The sequence below is a fragment of the Delphinus delphis genome, chromosome 6 (genome assembly GCF_949987515.2).
Source record: "Delphinus delphis chromosome 6, mDelDel1.2, whole genome shotgun sequence".
Lineage (NCBI taxonomy): Eukaryota > Metazoa > Chordata > Mammalia > Artiodactyla > Delphinidae > Delphinus > Delphinus delphis.
Genome location: NC_082688.1, coordinates 81,865,848 through 81,881,745, shown reverse-complemented (window position 1 = coordinate 81,881,745; position 15,898 = coordinate 81,865,848). Strand labels below are relative to the sequence as shown.

Sequence of the window (15,898 nt, the reverse complement as noted above, 5' to 3'; positions counted from 1 at the left end):
GACCCTTACCTAACACCATATACAAAAATTAACTCAGAATGAATGAAGGATCTAAATATAAGAATGAAAGCAATAAAACTAGTAGAAGAAAACATAGGATGAATGTTTTATGACATTGGATTTGGCAATGATTTCTTGGATATGATATCAAAACCACAGGTAACAAAGGAAAAAATAGACAAATTGGACTTCATAAAATTTTTAAAACATTGTGCAACAAAAGACATTTTTAACAGAATAAGAAGGCAACGTACAGAATGGGAGAAAATATTTGCAAATCATGTATCTGATAAGGGATTAATATCCAGAATATATAGAGAAATACTAAACAACACAAAAACAACCCAGTTCAAAAATGGGCACAGGACTTGAATAGACATTTCTCCAAAGAAGATATATACATGTCCAGTAATCACAAGAAAAGATGCTCAACATCACTAATCTTTAGGTGAATGTAAATCAAAACTATGATGCTCACACCCATTAGGATGACTACTATCAAAAAACCCCAGAAAACAACAAGTGTTGGAGAGAATGCGGTGAAATTGGAACCCTTGTGCATTGGGGGTGGGAATGTAAAATGGTACAGCTGCTGTGAGAAACAGTATGGTGATTCCTCAAAAAATTAAAATTAGAGCTAGCATATGATTCAGCAATTCCACTTCTGGATATATACCCAGAAGAATTGAAAACAGGGTCTCAAAGAGGTATTTATATACCTATGTTCATAGCAGTACTATTCACAACGGCTAAAACATGGAAGCAGGTCAAATGTCTATCAATGGATGAATGGACAAGCAAAATGTGGTATACATACAATGGAATGATATTCAGCCTTAAAAAGGAACAAAATTCTGTAATATGCTACAACATGGATGAATCTTGAGGACATTATGCTGAGTGAAATAAGCCAGTCACAAAAGACAAATACTGTATTTTTCCACTTACATGAAGTACATTGAGTAGTCAAAATCATAGAGTGGTGGTTGCTGGCGGTTGGGGGGAAAAGGAATAGGGAGTACTGTTTAATTGTATAGAGTTTCAAGATGAAAAATGTTCTGGAGATGGATGGTGGTGATGTTTGCACAACATTATGAAAGTATTTAGTACCACTGAACTGTACCCTTAAGATGGTAAATTTTATGTTATCTGTATTTTACTACAAAGAATTTAATAACATCAAAAATTCAAAGAAATGAAGTATGCAGTAAATAAAATGAAAAATTGACTTTAATTTTCACTTAAATAACAAAAATTCTGAAAAAAGTACTCAAAATATAAATATTAATACCCTCATATAGCATAAAGCATATTGAAAAATCAATCTCCTGAAATTGCAAAGATACATTTAATGAATAGAATTCATTACATTATGTTTCTTCTTATGTTTTTAGAAATACAAAGAAATTCCAGCAATACCTGAATTTGACTAATTGCAAATTTCAAAAGCAAATAAAAAATGAAAAGCAAGAAGCAACAATGGAAAGAATTAATGAAAATCAATCAGTCATTTCATAGCAAATAATACCAACAATGAGAAACCAAATATATTTTTACGTTAACTGAAAAATTGTGAAAATTAATTTAACAAGAAAACTAAATATTTTACATTCATCTGAAAGGCAAATCATCTCACTGACTAAAACCAAATTAACCATCAGATGAATTGTGATGGTTTAATAGGCAGGTGCTAGGCAATGTTGCTACTGCTTGGTGCTCTCTGGCGGCAAGTCAACAATGCATGGAGTTATATGCCGCCAAATAACATTTACTAAATGCAAGAATTTAATAGAAGGAGCCATATAAATGGTGTTCAAAATATTTTCAATGATCATTTTTTGTTGTTGTTGGCTTAAACAATAGAGATTAATTTTCTCACAGTTCTGGAGGCTCGGAAGTCCAAGATTAGGTGGTGGCCAATTGGGTTCCCGATGAGAGCTCTCTTCCTGGCTTGCAGGTGGCTGCCTTCTCCCCGTGTCCTCACATGGTGGAGATTCATCTTTTTTTCTTTCTTTTTTTTTTTTTTTTTTGCGGTTTGCGGGCCTCTCACTCTTGTGGCCTCTCCCGTTGCGGAGCACAGGCTCCGGATGCGCAGGCTCAGCGGCCATGGCTCACGGGCCCAGCCGCTCCGCGGCATGTGGGATCTTCCCGGACCGGGGCACAAACCCATGTCCCCTGCATCGGCAGGAGGACTGTCAACCACTGCGCCACCAGGGAAGCCCTGATCTGTTTTTAACTACACTTAATTTCTTTTTTTTAAGATTGTTTTGGAAGTGGACCATTTTTAAAGTCTTTATTGAATTTGTTACAATATTACTTCTGTTTTTTTTTTTTAAAATGTTTTGGTTTTATTGGCCGCAAGGCATGTGGGATCTTAGCTCCCCGACCAGGGATCGAACCCACACCCCCTGCATTGGAAGGCGAAGTCTTAACCACTGGACTGCCAGTAAAGTCCCTAAATACCCTTAATTTTTTAAGAGCACTTTCACGTTTACAGAAAAATTGTGCAGAAAGTACAAAGAGTTTCTGTATATCCTACCTCCCCACTTCCCGCCCCTGCTTTCCCCTATTATTATCATCTTGGCCTTTCCCAGAATGTCACATAGTTGGAATCATGCAGTATGTAGCCTTTTCAGACTGGCTTCTTTCACTTAGCAATATGTATTTGAGGTTCCTCCATGTCTTTCTGTGGCTTGATAGCTCATTTTTAAAAATTTGTTTTTATTGCTAAATAGTATTCCATTGTATGAATGTACTACAGCTTATCCATTCACCTATTGAAGGACATCTTGGACGTTTCCAATTTTTGGCAATTATCAATAAAGCTTCTATAAACATTTGTGTGCAGGTTTTTTTGTGGACATAGTTTTTGTCTCATTTGGGTTGATACCTAGGAGCACAATTGCTGGATTGTATGGTAAGCCTATGTTTAGCTTTGCAAGAAACTACCAAATTGTATTCCAAAGTGGCTGTACCATTTTACATTCCCACCAGCAATGAATGGGAGTTCCTGCTGCTCTGTATCCTTGTCAGCATTTGATGTTTTGGATTTTAGCCATCTAATAGGTATGAAGTAGTATCTCAATATAGTTAATGCTGCAATTATCTAATGAAGTATGATGTTGAGAATCTTTTCATATGTCTATTTACCTTCTGTATATCTTCTTTAGTGAAGTGTCTGTTAAGATCTTATGCCTATTTTAAAATTGGATTATTTGTTATTTTGAGCTTTAAGAGTTGTACATTTTGGATACAAGTCCTTTGTCTGATATGTGTTCTGCAAATATTTTCTTTCAGTTTGTAGTTTATCTTATTCTCTTAAGTGTCTTTTGCAGAGCAGAAGTTTTTAATTTTAATCAAGTCCAACTTATCATGCTTTTGGTGTTGTAACTAAAAGTCATCACCGAACTCAAAGTTAGCTGGATTTTCTCCTACATTATCTTCTAGAAGTTTTATAGTTTTACATTTTACATTTAGCTGTATCACACATTTTGAGTTAATTTTTATGAGTAGTATCTAGATTATTTTTTTGCATATGGATATCAGGTTGTTCCAGCACATGAAAAGGATAGTAAAAAAAAAAAAAAACAACTATTATTTTTCCATTGGATTGACTTTGCTTTTTTGGCAGAGATCAGTTTACTCTATTTGTGTATGTCTATTTCTGGGCTCTCTATTCTGTTCTATTAATTTATTTGTCTGTTCTTTTACCAGTACCACACTGTTCTGATCACTGTAGCTTTATACGGTTTTAAAGTCAGGTGGTGTCAGTCTCCATCTTTGTTTATCTTCAGTATTGTGTTGGCTATTTTGGGTTTTGTGCCTTGCCAAATAAACTTTAGCATAAATTTGTCAGTATCTACAAAATAACTTTCTGGGATTTGATTTGAATCGCATTGCATAGATCAGGTTGAGAAGAACTGACATCTTAACAATGTTGAGTCTTTCTACTCACAGACATGGAATATCTCTCCATTTATTTAATTCTTTGATTTCTTTCATCAAAGTTTTTATATAGAATGTGTATATATTTTGTTAGATTTATACCTAAGTATTTCTTTTTCAATAATCAATTTTAATGGCTGTAAAAATGCTTAAAAATCTTTTTTAAGACTCAACGCACAATATTTACAACCATTAAGCTTTTGGGGCCAGGCCACCTGTTTTCCATTTGTGGCTCATCAAAGTGCTATGACCCATGGGTTGGGAATTTTTCGGTAAGGAGCAGCAGCTTCTGCCGCTGAGCATGAGACATCTCTCCCACTGCTACTTCTTTATTAGGAACTGGACCTTGCCAGTTCTTCTCTGCTGTGGCTAATGTTCTCACTCCTCAGGTGGATCCATTTTTCATTTACTCAAATGCCTCTGGTTGTCTGTAGGGACAGGTTCAGATTTGGAAATTTTTGGAGGGGAGTTTTAGTCAGGCTTTTGTTTATCAGACCTAGAAAATTTGTCTGTTCTACAGATCAAATAGGACCTTAGTTGGATGTCTAGTGATCAGCAAATTCCTGTGGGTCACATCACTCTGAAGTCATTTGGGTCCCACTGCTCATGACTGTCTCCGTGCCCTCCTGGGCACCGAAATTTAAGTACCACTATTTGTCCTCTGCTAATCCAGGCTCCGATCATCTCCATTTAAATCAGGGAGCTCCTTTTAACTGCAGAGATTTTCAAAGCACCCCTGGTCACAGAGAACAAACACTGTGGTACTTTTCAATGATGGCCATGCTTCCTTCAGCAATGATTCTCCCAAAGTTGTGGTGGAGGCCCCCTCAGGACCCATGATTACTAGAGAAGTGAACTGGCTACATATGAGCATCCACTTCAGTATTTCCTTCTCCTTGATTCTTTGGATGTTTTTCCTATACAAATATTGGGGGATTTCTTCATTCTCATTTTCATTTAGCTCAGTCCAAAAGTCAGTCAATTTATTTAGATGGTACATTGAAACCAGAGTCACTGAAAAGTGCACTCAAATCAACAACTTTAGGTTTATTTACACACATACTTTTCAAGTTAAATTAGCAAAACCTTGTAATTCTTTCTCTTCCTGGGGTTGACTTTGTAACTGGCTTTCCATGGGTGCCTGGATCTGATTCAAGTATTAAGAGTGAGAGTAGTCAGAGGTGGTGGGCAAGAGGTGGCAAGGAGATTGTCTTCCCTTTCCAGGGTAACTGCCTCAGGTGAGGTCGGAATAGGGTCTTCAAACAATGCAGGAACAGCCTTTTTAGATAAGGGAAGAGGCTTTGCTTCTGCTGTCAAGAGGGACTTGGGGGCTTGAGTTACTAGGAATTAACCAAATCCTCCTTTATGGCCCCATTTCTATTCCCAGATTCCCAGTCTTTCCTGATGATAATTATCTCTCACACATGAAATCCGGTGAGGCTGATAATTCAATTGACTTTGTAATTTGGCAACTTGTAGAAAAAATTTTGAGTTTGCTTTTTAGCCTTGTGGTTCAATTAATAAAAAATTCTTTTAGCTCTGTCATAGAAAGAATACAGCTTTTTAAAAAAGTTGTGAGCTGAGAATTTAGGACTCAGTGTGTCATTGCTTTTCTTTAAGTGGCCCAGTTTTAAGCTCACCTCTTGAGTTCATTCTTTGAATTCCTCTTGCTCTTCATTTTATTTCGTGACTATGGCCACTCGGTTTCCCAAAGCCTTGTCTTCAATGGGTACTTCACTCCAGGTGACTGTATGTGGTAATTTCCCCAGCTGTTTTTCATGTATTCCAAGGGCTTCCCAAGCCCACATTATACTTGTTGAATCTCAGCCTTCCAAACCAGACCAGACAGCCAATCTCAGATTCTTCTCATTTCCTCAAAATGCTGTTGCTTGCAATCCCACTTTGGGTGACCTCTGTTCTGTCCTTTTCCCTAGTGTCCTTATTCCACTTCCCTGAAATTTGAGATAACAATTTTGGGGTATTGAGCTTGACTCTCTTGGAGCTGAAAGCTTGCTACAGTAAGAAGAGACAAGTATGTAGCCTTAAAAGAAAAGCTTGGATTGTCTTGCGTGGTGACTTTTCTTTGATCTCTAGGCTATCTTAGATCTGCTCTTTGGGTTGGGAGAGATGATTCAATCCCAGTTGTAGTTTTAATACTGGAGTGAAGTCCCTTAAGGGTCCCCCTTAGGGTAGGATAAGGACCCTCTTGCTCGGGTCTAAGGTCCTGCTACCAGAGATCGAAGTGAAATGTTGGGAGACAAAAAAGAGAAATTGCTTAAGGAAGGTTCTGAATTTCTTAGAGAAGGAGATTGACTCTCAGTTAATATTAAATAAAGGCTTACAAAAATCCCCATGAGTACTAGGGATTGTGACTGTTAGCCTTATTGCCGTTGTAGCCGGGCAAGGGCCTCATGTCACTCTCGGGGTTCGCTCTTGGTCCAGTAATCCTCTCCCGCAGGGGAATCCTCCATGCGGGTGTAAGTCAGGATCGCCTTCCACCCCCCGCCCGCCGCCAGGTCCCTGGGGCCAAGCAGAGCAGGGCGCTGTCGGGCGCCTGGGGGAGCCGGGGCAGGGACGTGCGCGACCAGGAGCCAGAGTGATCGCGGCCGGAGAGGGAGGAGGCTGCCGGGCCCAGCCTGACGCAGAGGCGGCGGCGGCGGCGGAGCAGGCCACTGCCGGGGCGCCCCGGCCACCAGCATTAGCCCTCTCTCCGCCTTCTCCTGCCGCGGCTCCTCGCGAGTGGGAGTGAGTACGTCGCGCGCCAGCCGGGGGTCGCGGGCTCGGGGCATCCTCTGCAAGCGAGCCCGGGCGGAGGGAGGCGCAGGAGCGCGCGCGAGGGGCGGAGGCGGGGAAAGGAGCGGGCGAGGCGGAGGCGAGGGAGCGGAGGGGGGGGAGCGAGGAGAGGGAGGGGCCCGCCTGCCGCGCCCCGGCCACTCGGCGTGTGTGGCCGCAGGCGCCCGTCGCCGCTGCTGTCCCGGGGCTGAGCCGCGCCCGGGTTTCCAGGACGGTGCGTGAGCGAGTGTGTGTGTCCGCGCGGGCGAGCGCCGCGCCGGCCCGGAGCCTCTCGCTCGCTTACACGGGCCGCGGTGCATGTTCGCCTCCTGCCACTGTGTGCCGAGAGGCAGGAGGACCATGAAAATGATCCACTTTCGGAGCTCCAGCATCAAATCGCTCAGCCAGGAGATGAAATGCACCATTCGGCTGCTGGACGACTCGGAGATCTCCTGCCACATCCAGGTGCTGGGGCGAGGGAGTGGACTACACGCCGGGCGCAGGACTGGGGGGCCTCTGAGGGTGGGCGTGCGCCGGCAGGGGCGAGGAACCCAGTCGGGGGCCTGCTAGAAAGCCACATTCCTCTTCCTCCGCCCCCTGAGACTGGGAGCCCTACCCAGGGATGGGGGCACTGTGCCCCGCAGGCACCAGGCGCGCGCTTTGCGTTCCCGGGGCCCCTTCCTCTGGCTTACACGCTGCGCTCAAGTCTCGCTGCGCCTAGGCTGGGGGCGCAGGGCAGCTGCCTCCTGGGGGACTCTAACCCCTCTGTTCCCTACCCCGTCGGGATATATGAGTTCTGAGAGCCGAGAGGGGTACCTGCATGTCGCCCACTTTTTCCTTCCTCCCTTCCTCCACGTGGAGAAGGCATACAACAGCCTGGGTTCACTCATTTCTTTCTCCGGCGCCCGGGCTCCGAAGGTGCCCTCAGTCCCAGGGACCTGCTCCCTCTCCCTGCCTCCCCTCTACCGGTGGCCTTTACTTCTCAGCGTGGAGCGGCGGCGAAGTTTCCCGGGATTGAAGAGAGGCCAGGCAGCCCCGGGCTCCAGCCTTAAGGGATGGGGCGCGCGCTGCGCGGACTGGAGCTACCTCGAAAGGAACCGTGTGAAATCTGAGTGTTTCAGAGAAAAGAAAAGGGCTGTGAGGCCGGCAGGGAGGGAACCCTGCAGGACCTGGGTTCCGGGAAAAAGCGCCCTTTGGGATATTGGTGGACATTTGCTCTCGTCCAAGTTGGAGAAGGCCACAGTTGTTTGGGCGAAGGCAGCTTTGCTGGCAACCCCGTCCTCGGGTAGTAAGTGCCTTTGGGCTTGCAGTAGATCTAGTGTGAGCTGCAGCGGGGTGTGTGTGTGTGTGTGTGTTCTTTCAGTGCATGTATATGTAGGCAGGTATGAGTCCTGTCGCAAGACCCACTTGGGACATACAACCTGGAAAGGTCATGTCAGGGTTCAGCACTATTGGCTTCTGACTTTTAAATCTATTTACTTATTTATCTCTCTGATTTCCTCTTCTCACATAGCTGAGTCTTGAAGCTCCAGGACAGAGTGAGCTGTTTTAAAAATACTGGGCACCCTACCCCCGTTCTGGTGAGAGTTGAATGGAAGCAGCGTCTCCCAGGGGCAAGAATCTGCCTCTGGGCTGTGTTAACCGAGAATGAATGAATGAATGAATGAATGGTCTTCCCCCCCACCTTTTTTTCATTTCTTGTGGGAGTTTGCGACATAGGGACAGTGACAACTAATTTGTGAGCTGACAACTGGATAAGTTTCAAGGGAGGAATGTGGTGCCCTATGACCTCCCAGGAAAGTAGGCTCCCACTGCCTTTCCTGGAGGATCTTGAATTTCATTCTGGGCTAAGCATTGCTGCTAAACTTAATAATAAAAGGATTAGCAAGATAGGCAGTTTTTCTGTTGCCACAGGGTTGCACAGAAACATTTGGCATGTAGTGTCTTGTGATTCAGAGAGAGTAGTTTGTGCATTTTACTTTAAGTCCTAAAGTGGGTATACAAGAACTTTAACCCATATTGCATATGTAGATAATGAAGGAACCAGTGGCAGAGATTGGAGCTGTTGAGTTCTCCTGGGCTCTCTCAGCCCTTTCTCTGCCCTGTCCTTTCCCACTTGGAGTTGACACCACTGTTTTTTTTCCCTTTGGGGGAGGAAGTCTTCCTTAGAATAGATAAATAGTCCCCAAAGGACATGTATGCATTGCCTGGTGTTCTGGAAAACAATAAATTGTAGCCAGTCTAATAGCAATTTGGAACGTTAGAGTTTGTATGGCCCAACTGATGCCAAAGAGGTTAAAATGCTATGTTCCAAAATGTTGATTTTGGCATTGCTTAAGAAAATCAAGTGTTTTATTTGGAGGCATATCTGCCCCCAAATGGTGATTATCATTTAACCAATTAAAATGAATTAAAAGATTTTATTTTGATAATTTTGGACCTTATATCTTCCTAGAATATTTCAACCTGGGAATTGATGTTACACTTCTGAGCATAAGGTCACAAAAAACTTTCCGTTTGTTTAGGGTGAGGACAAATGCTTTTTTTTTTTTTTTAATAAAAGAAGCTTTTGGAGTCACCAGTACATGCCCTGGGGAATCCACCTGTCTTTCCTTTCTTGCTTGCCTTTTTCCTCCATCTTAGGGAATCACAAAGTTCAGAGAGTGTAAATTGTTACACAGATCTTCCCTCTATAACCCACACACAATGTGAGTTATGGATTTTTTTTTTTTTTGCAAAACAATAGCTTTTAAATATTCTTTTCCAAACTATATAATTTGGGTGGTTATTGACAAAAAAAAAAAAAAAAAACCCTTTCAAACAAATAATGTAATGGCTCAGTGTCAGCAGCCTGATAGCCAGTTCCAGCAGGAGATGCCAAGAGTCACTTGCTGTGGCTCTTCATAGGATCTAGGGTGCTGTCCCATTATGTCATTTGCATGTGAATGTTTAGGTAGAGTGCAAGAGGAATTCCAACCAGATAGGGAGCAAAAGGAGAGTCTAGGGCTTCAGACAGAGGCCTGGGGGAGGGGAAGGAGTGGCTAAATGTTCCCTATTGGGCTTTTCCAACTGAGCCAACCCTTGAAGTCTGGAGACTGTGGAAGGACATGGCTTAGCTCTCACCTCTTTCGTTCAGTCTTGCTGCTTCCAGTAGAGCGGAGTCCTAGACATCTTCCCCGTTCCATCCACGTTTTCAGATGCTGGCAGGGTATTCACAACTCCTTCTATGAGCTTGCCATTTTTAATACTGACTCTTATTGAGTAAAATATAGACTTTTTACATTATTTCTTTGTTAGCAAATCCTGGTAAACATGGTTGCTATTATTGGAATTGCCTAGAAATTTGTACTTGTATTTGAATAGAAATCCTGGCACTGTGCCTAGTACACAGTAGGCACTTAATAATTATTTATAGATGTAGATTGAATAATTTCTGTCTGGGCTGTTAAATTCATGAGGTTAGGAACTTTTGTTGTGGTAGTTGTTCAAGGAGTCCTCAGTACCTAGAGCAGAACCTGGCGTATAGTTGTGTTCAGTAAACACTTGTTGAACGAATGAATGCTACCGGCCCAGTATTTAATGTAGCTCATTACCTGTCAGCATGAGGGTAGCATGACAGCATTGGACTGGGAATCAGGAGATACATGATTTAGTTATGTTACCAACCAGTCGTGTGACACTGAGTGAGTCATTTGACATTTGGAATCAATGTTTCTTATTTTGTAAAGTAAGGGAGTTGGGTTAGAATGGATGGGTCCAGTTTAAAAAGTCTGTAGTTTAACTATTACCTAGACCGATTACCTTTGAGTAAAACATTGCTGTTGACAGAGTGGTTGTATACACATCATCTCATGTGATTTTCATTCCTATCCTGTTATCTCCATTTTATTGATATTATTGTGTTCTTGAGTGTTATCTCAATTTTATACGTGTAGAAAATGAGGTTCAGAGAGATTAGGCAACTTGAGTCACCTGGCAAGTAAGTAGATTGGAAGCCATGTCATTTGACTCAGAATCCAGAGCCCTTTCTTCTCTGCAGCTGCCTCCTGAGACTTGAGAATTAGGATGCTTTAGGCTGCAAATAAGACAGTAGCCAGGTTAAAGTGGCTTAAATAATAAGGACGCTTATTATCTTACCTAATGAGAAGTCCAGAGGTAGGGTAGCTTCAGAGTTGTTCAGCAGCTCTGCGTGGACCTAGGTACTTTCCATCTTTCCACTCTGCCACCTCAACACGTCACCTTTGTCATTTATAGTCCTGATTATAAGGTGGCTGTAGTAGTTCTGAATGTCAGTCAAGTACTAACACATCCACCGTATAAGAGGTGGTGTTTCTTCCTGCATTTCTTTTTATCATGGGGAACACCATTCCTGGAGGCCCCCATCAGTCTTCCCTTCAGATCCCATTGGCCAGGATTAGATCCTATACCCAGGACTTAGCTGCAAAAGAGTCTAGAAACGTGTACGTTTGGTATCTGCACCCTTCACTCCCTATAACGGGAGGTGGGCTTTGACATCACGGAAGCAATGGAGAGGTGTGTGTACGTGTGCATGTGCCTGTGTGTGTGTAGTAGGGGGCTGGGGAACTGCTGTTGGCTAAGCAAGCAGTAGTGTCTTTCAGAATAGGTCAAACTGAGTTACAATTATTGTTACAATAAAACTGTCAGGAAAGTTTAATAAGATGTTAAGTAAGCCCAGGCTTATTTTAGGCAATCTTTGTATGACCAAATTCCACAACAAGAAAAATTATTGGATAGTCCTTTGTAGTTGGTGTTGTTAAATAAGTTCAGTCCTTACTGAGCTGGTGGGTCTGGGCAGCTACAAGCCATCTTGTATAGAGCAGGCACCTCTGCTTTTGTTGAAGTGGCAGTATGGAGAAGTGGTTGAGAGCTTATGTTCCCGAGTGCTACTTGCCTGGGTTTGAACCCTGGCTCTACCATTAACTAGCCAGGTGATTTGGGCAAGTCACTTTACCTCTTTAGGTCTCAGTTTCCTCATCTGTAAAGTGGGGATAATAATGGCACAACCTCATGGGCTTGTTGTAACGATTAAATGTGGGATATATGCCGAGCGCTTGGTACCTAGTCCATTGTAAGAGCTGAAAAAATAGTGATGGTTGTCTTACTATTATGTGAAGGTATACTGGATTTAATCCTAAGTAGTGGGAAGGCTTTGGCTTGGAATCTAATGTCTTTAAGACCAAACTCCATTACTTTTTGATTGTGCAAAGACCTTAAGCGAGTCACTGGGCCTCCTGTTTTTTAATCTGTGAAATGGGCATAATAATTCCTCAATTGCCAGTCTCCATTGGGTTGTTGAAGTGATGTCTATAAAAGCATGTTGCAAATGTTAAAACATCACCCAAATGTAGAATACTATTCTAATTAATCAGTTGAAATAAAAGAGAGAGTAGTTTACTGCATTCCTGATTTTCTTATCTTCTGGAACAGGAATTGGATGGTCACATGCAAACATACATATGTGCTAAATATCAGGCCCCGTGATGATCCTGCTGGTGAAATTCAAGCTAGGTGCAGCTGACAGCCACACCTTTTCTGCTAGTAAGGACAATCCAACACTTTTCTCTATCAAACTCATTGAGAATGCCATTCAGAGTACAGTGAAGTTCAGACACAAAAGGAATAGGAGAGACAGTTTGTTAAATACCGTGGTCTAGCTCTGACGTGTTTAGGCCTAGATTACATGGGCCAGCTCTTTGTATTAAGTATATTCTGACAAAAAAAGTAATGTTATTTCAATGGTCTGCTAAGATCTTATCTCGTGATGTCCTCAAAGCAAAGGCAAAGTGTATTGACTGTGGGGAGAATGCGGTACTGTTAGCTCCACATCATTTGGACAGTATATCAGCTGGGTGCTTTTAACTAACAAATTCTGATTCAAACTGGCTTTAGCACTAAGGATGTTTACTGGATCACATATCCAGAAGTGCTGATTTAAGTAAGGACCTAATTCAACGACTATCCTGCCTTTTTGTGAGGCTTTATCCTCAGACTGATAGTGAAATGGTTATAGTAATTCCAGTTCTCACATTTTCATTGGACACCCTCCAGAAGAAGAGAAAAACCACTTCCCACTCAGCATTCCAAGCAAAAGTCCTGCAATCATTCTGATCAGACCTCCTGGGTCACATGCCCACCCTGAACAGTGAGTGTAGTCAATAGAAGGGAATGTGCTGATTAGCTTAAGGTGACCAGAACCTGAACCTGGGAATCAGAGTGGAATCAGCTTCCTTCCTGGTGGTGGTCTGCATAGGGGAGAGGTCAATGCCTAGAAATCAGGGCTCTCCTCCGAAGGAGGAGGGGGTAGGGGGGAGGGCTGCTAGAAGTTAACCATACTAGATTCTTTGTCTGTGTGGGTCAGTGATTCTCAAAGTGTGTTCTGGGGACCCCCAGGAGTCCCTGAGATCCTTGCAGGGGGTCTATGAGGTTCAGACTATTTTCAAAATAATAATAAGATGTTGTTTGCCTCTTCTGGGTAAAAGAGTTTTATCAAGGTATAATTTACATACCATAAAATTCACCCATGTAAAGTGTACATTTTTAAGATCTTCACAGAGTTGTGCAACCATTACCACAAGCAATTTGGGAACATTTTCATCATCCCCAAAAGAAACCCTGTGCCCTTTAGTAGTCACACTCCCCTTTCTCCCTAAACCTCCTAGCCCTAGGCAATCACTAATCTAATTTCTGTCTCCAGAGATTTGTCTCTTGTGGCCATTTGATAAAAATGAAATCATACAATGATCTTTTGTGTCTGGCTTCTTTCAGTTAGCATAATGTTTGCAAGGTTCATCCATGTTGTAGCATGTATCAGTATTTCTTCACTTTTAATTGCTGAATAATATTCTATTGTATGGATAGATCACAGTTTATCAATTTATCTGTTGATGAAAATTTGGGTTGTTTCCACTTCTTGGCTATTATGAAGAATGTTGCAGTGCATATTCCTATAAAATTTGCCATTTCTTTTCGGTATACACCTGGGAGTGAAATTACTATGTCATATGTTTAGTAACTCTGTTTAATAGTTTGAATTGAACAGTTTGCCAAACTGTTCTCCCAAGCAGCTGCACCATTTTACATTTCCACCAGCAATGTATAAGGGTTTCAATTTCTCCACAGTCTTGCCAACACTTGTTATTATCTATTAGATTATACCTATCTTAGTGGATGTGAAGTGATATCTTATTGTGGTTTTGATTTGCATTTTCTCGATGCTAATGACTTGAGCATCATTTCATGTGCTAATTGGCCATTTGTATATCTTCTTTGGAGAACTGTCTGTTTGGATCCTTTGCCCATTTAAAAGTTGAATTGTCTTTTTATTATTGAGTTCTAATAATTCTTTATATATTCTGGATACAGACCCCTTATTTAATAAATGATTTAAAGATTTTTTTCCCCATTCTTAGGGCTGTCTTTTTACTCTGATGGTGTCAACATTTTAAAAATTTTGATGAAATCCATTTTATCTATTTTTTCTTTTGTTGTTTCTGATTTTCGTGTCATAGCTAACTAACTGTTGCCTAAACCAAGGTCATGAGATTTATGCCTGTGTTTTCTTTGAACAGTTTTATAGTTTTAGCTCTTATAGTTAGGTCTTTGATTCATTATTTTATTGATATGTGATCACATACCATAAAATTTCACCATTTTAAAGTGTAAAATTCAGTAGATGTAGTATATTCACAAAGTTGTACAACTAATTCCAGAACATTTTCATCATCCCCCGAATGAAACTGTACCCACTAATTGTCCCCATCTGGGACTTGCCTGGTGGTCCAGTGGCTAAGACTGTGTACTCCCAATGCAGGGGCCCCAGGTTCCTTCCCTGGTCAGGGAACTAGATCCCACATGCGCAACTAAGAGTTCGCATGCCGCAACTAAAAAAAAAAAAGATCCCACATGCTGCAACTAAAGATCCTGCATGCTGCTACTGAAGATGCTGCATTTTGCAATGAAGATCCTGCCTGCTGCAACTAAGACCCAGCGCAGCCAAATAAGTAAATAAATATTTAAAAAAAATAGTCCCCATCTGATCCATTTTGAATTAATTTTTGTATATGGTGTGAGGTAGGGGTTGAACCTGGCTCTTTTGCCTGTGGATATCCAGTTGTCCCAGCACCATTTGTTGAAAAAACTATTTTTGTATTTGTCACCCTTGTTGAGATGTTGATTTGCCTTTTCCACTCTCATTCTCTCATAAGTATACAAAAGAGTTTTCCAGAGGCTGCATGATATGTGATATTGCAACACATGGGCTATGGAAGCAGATGTGAGAATCCAGCTGTCTTCTGTTGAGCCAGACAGTAAAGATATTTACAAAAATGTAAAAAGCACTACTTTTCTCACTAAATTAGTCTTTATTTTGTAAGATAAAGTTATTTTTCATAAAAGTATGCTATTTATGTTAATGTGCAATGGGTTTATTATTTATTTTAATGAATCAATGATTGAATTTTTTTTTTTGCGGTACGCGGGCCTCTCACTGTTGTGGCCTCTCCTGTTGCGGAGCACAGGCTCCAGACGCTCAGGCTCAGCGGCCATGGCTCACGGGCCCAGCCTTTCCACGGCATGTGGGATCTCCCCGGACCGGGGCGTGAACCCGTGTCCCCTGCATCGGCAGGCGGACTCTAAACCACTGCACCACCAGGGAAGCCCAATGATTGGATATTTTAAAACATTGTCAGCAAATATTGAGATATACAACCCAAATAAACAAAAGTTCTATAGATCATCAATAATGTAAGGGAGTTTTCAGGCCAAAAAGCTCAAGAATTGCTGGTTTTGGTGGCTATCAATTTACTGAACTTCCTGAAAAAAATTTTAAAAACCCTAAGTAAAACAAAATAGAACTCCCATGCATCTTGGGCCTCTAAGATTGCAAGTTACAAGTACTTGAAATGATGTCAATTAAATAAAAAACCCAGTTATACATGGAAAATGTATATTTGGAATTCTTAGTATGAATGATATACCTGTGTGTGCGCATGTGTGTGTGTATGTGTGCATTGCAATATTAAGAGTAGAAGATCAAGGGCAGGCTCTGCTGTCGTAAGCATTTCCCAATTGCACTTGCTCTCCAGCTGAATCTCGATTTCTTTCAACTCTAATAATTAGATAAAGCCTTGTCTTACTTTAAGACCCCTCTTTTGATTATGGA

The 15,898-nt window shown here is 41.8% G+C and overlaps 1 protein-coding gene across 3 annotated transcripts in view; it reads left to right on the top strand.

The window, feature by feature from the left end:
• The window catches only part of FRMD3 (FERM domain containing 3), a 375,309-nt gene that overhangs the window by 56,051 nt on the left and 303,360 nt on the right, over positions 1-15,898 (top strand). For 2 of the 3 annotated variants that reach the window (XM_060014936.1, XM_060014935.1), the window contains exon 1: positions 6,913-7,182. The exons of the other annotated variant lie outside the window; for it this stretch is intronic. In XM_060014936.1, the coding sequence (XP_059870919.1) occupies positions 7,036-7,182 (147 nt within the window). In that variant the 5' untranslated portion in view covers positions 6,913-7,035. Of the gene's footprint in view, positions 1-6,912; positions 7,183-15,898 lie in introns of those variants that run through there. 3 annotated transcript variants of the gene reach the window in all.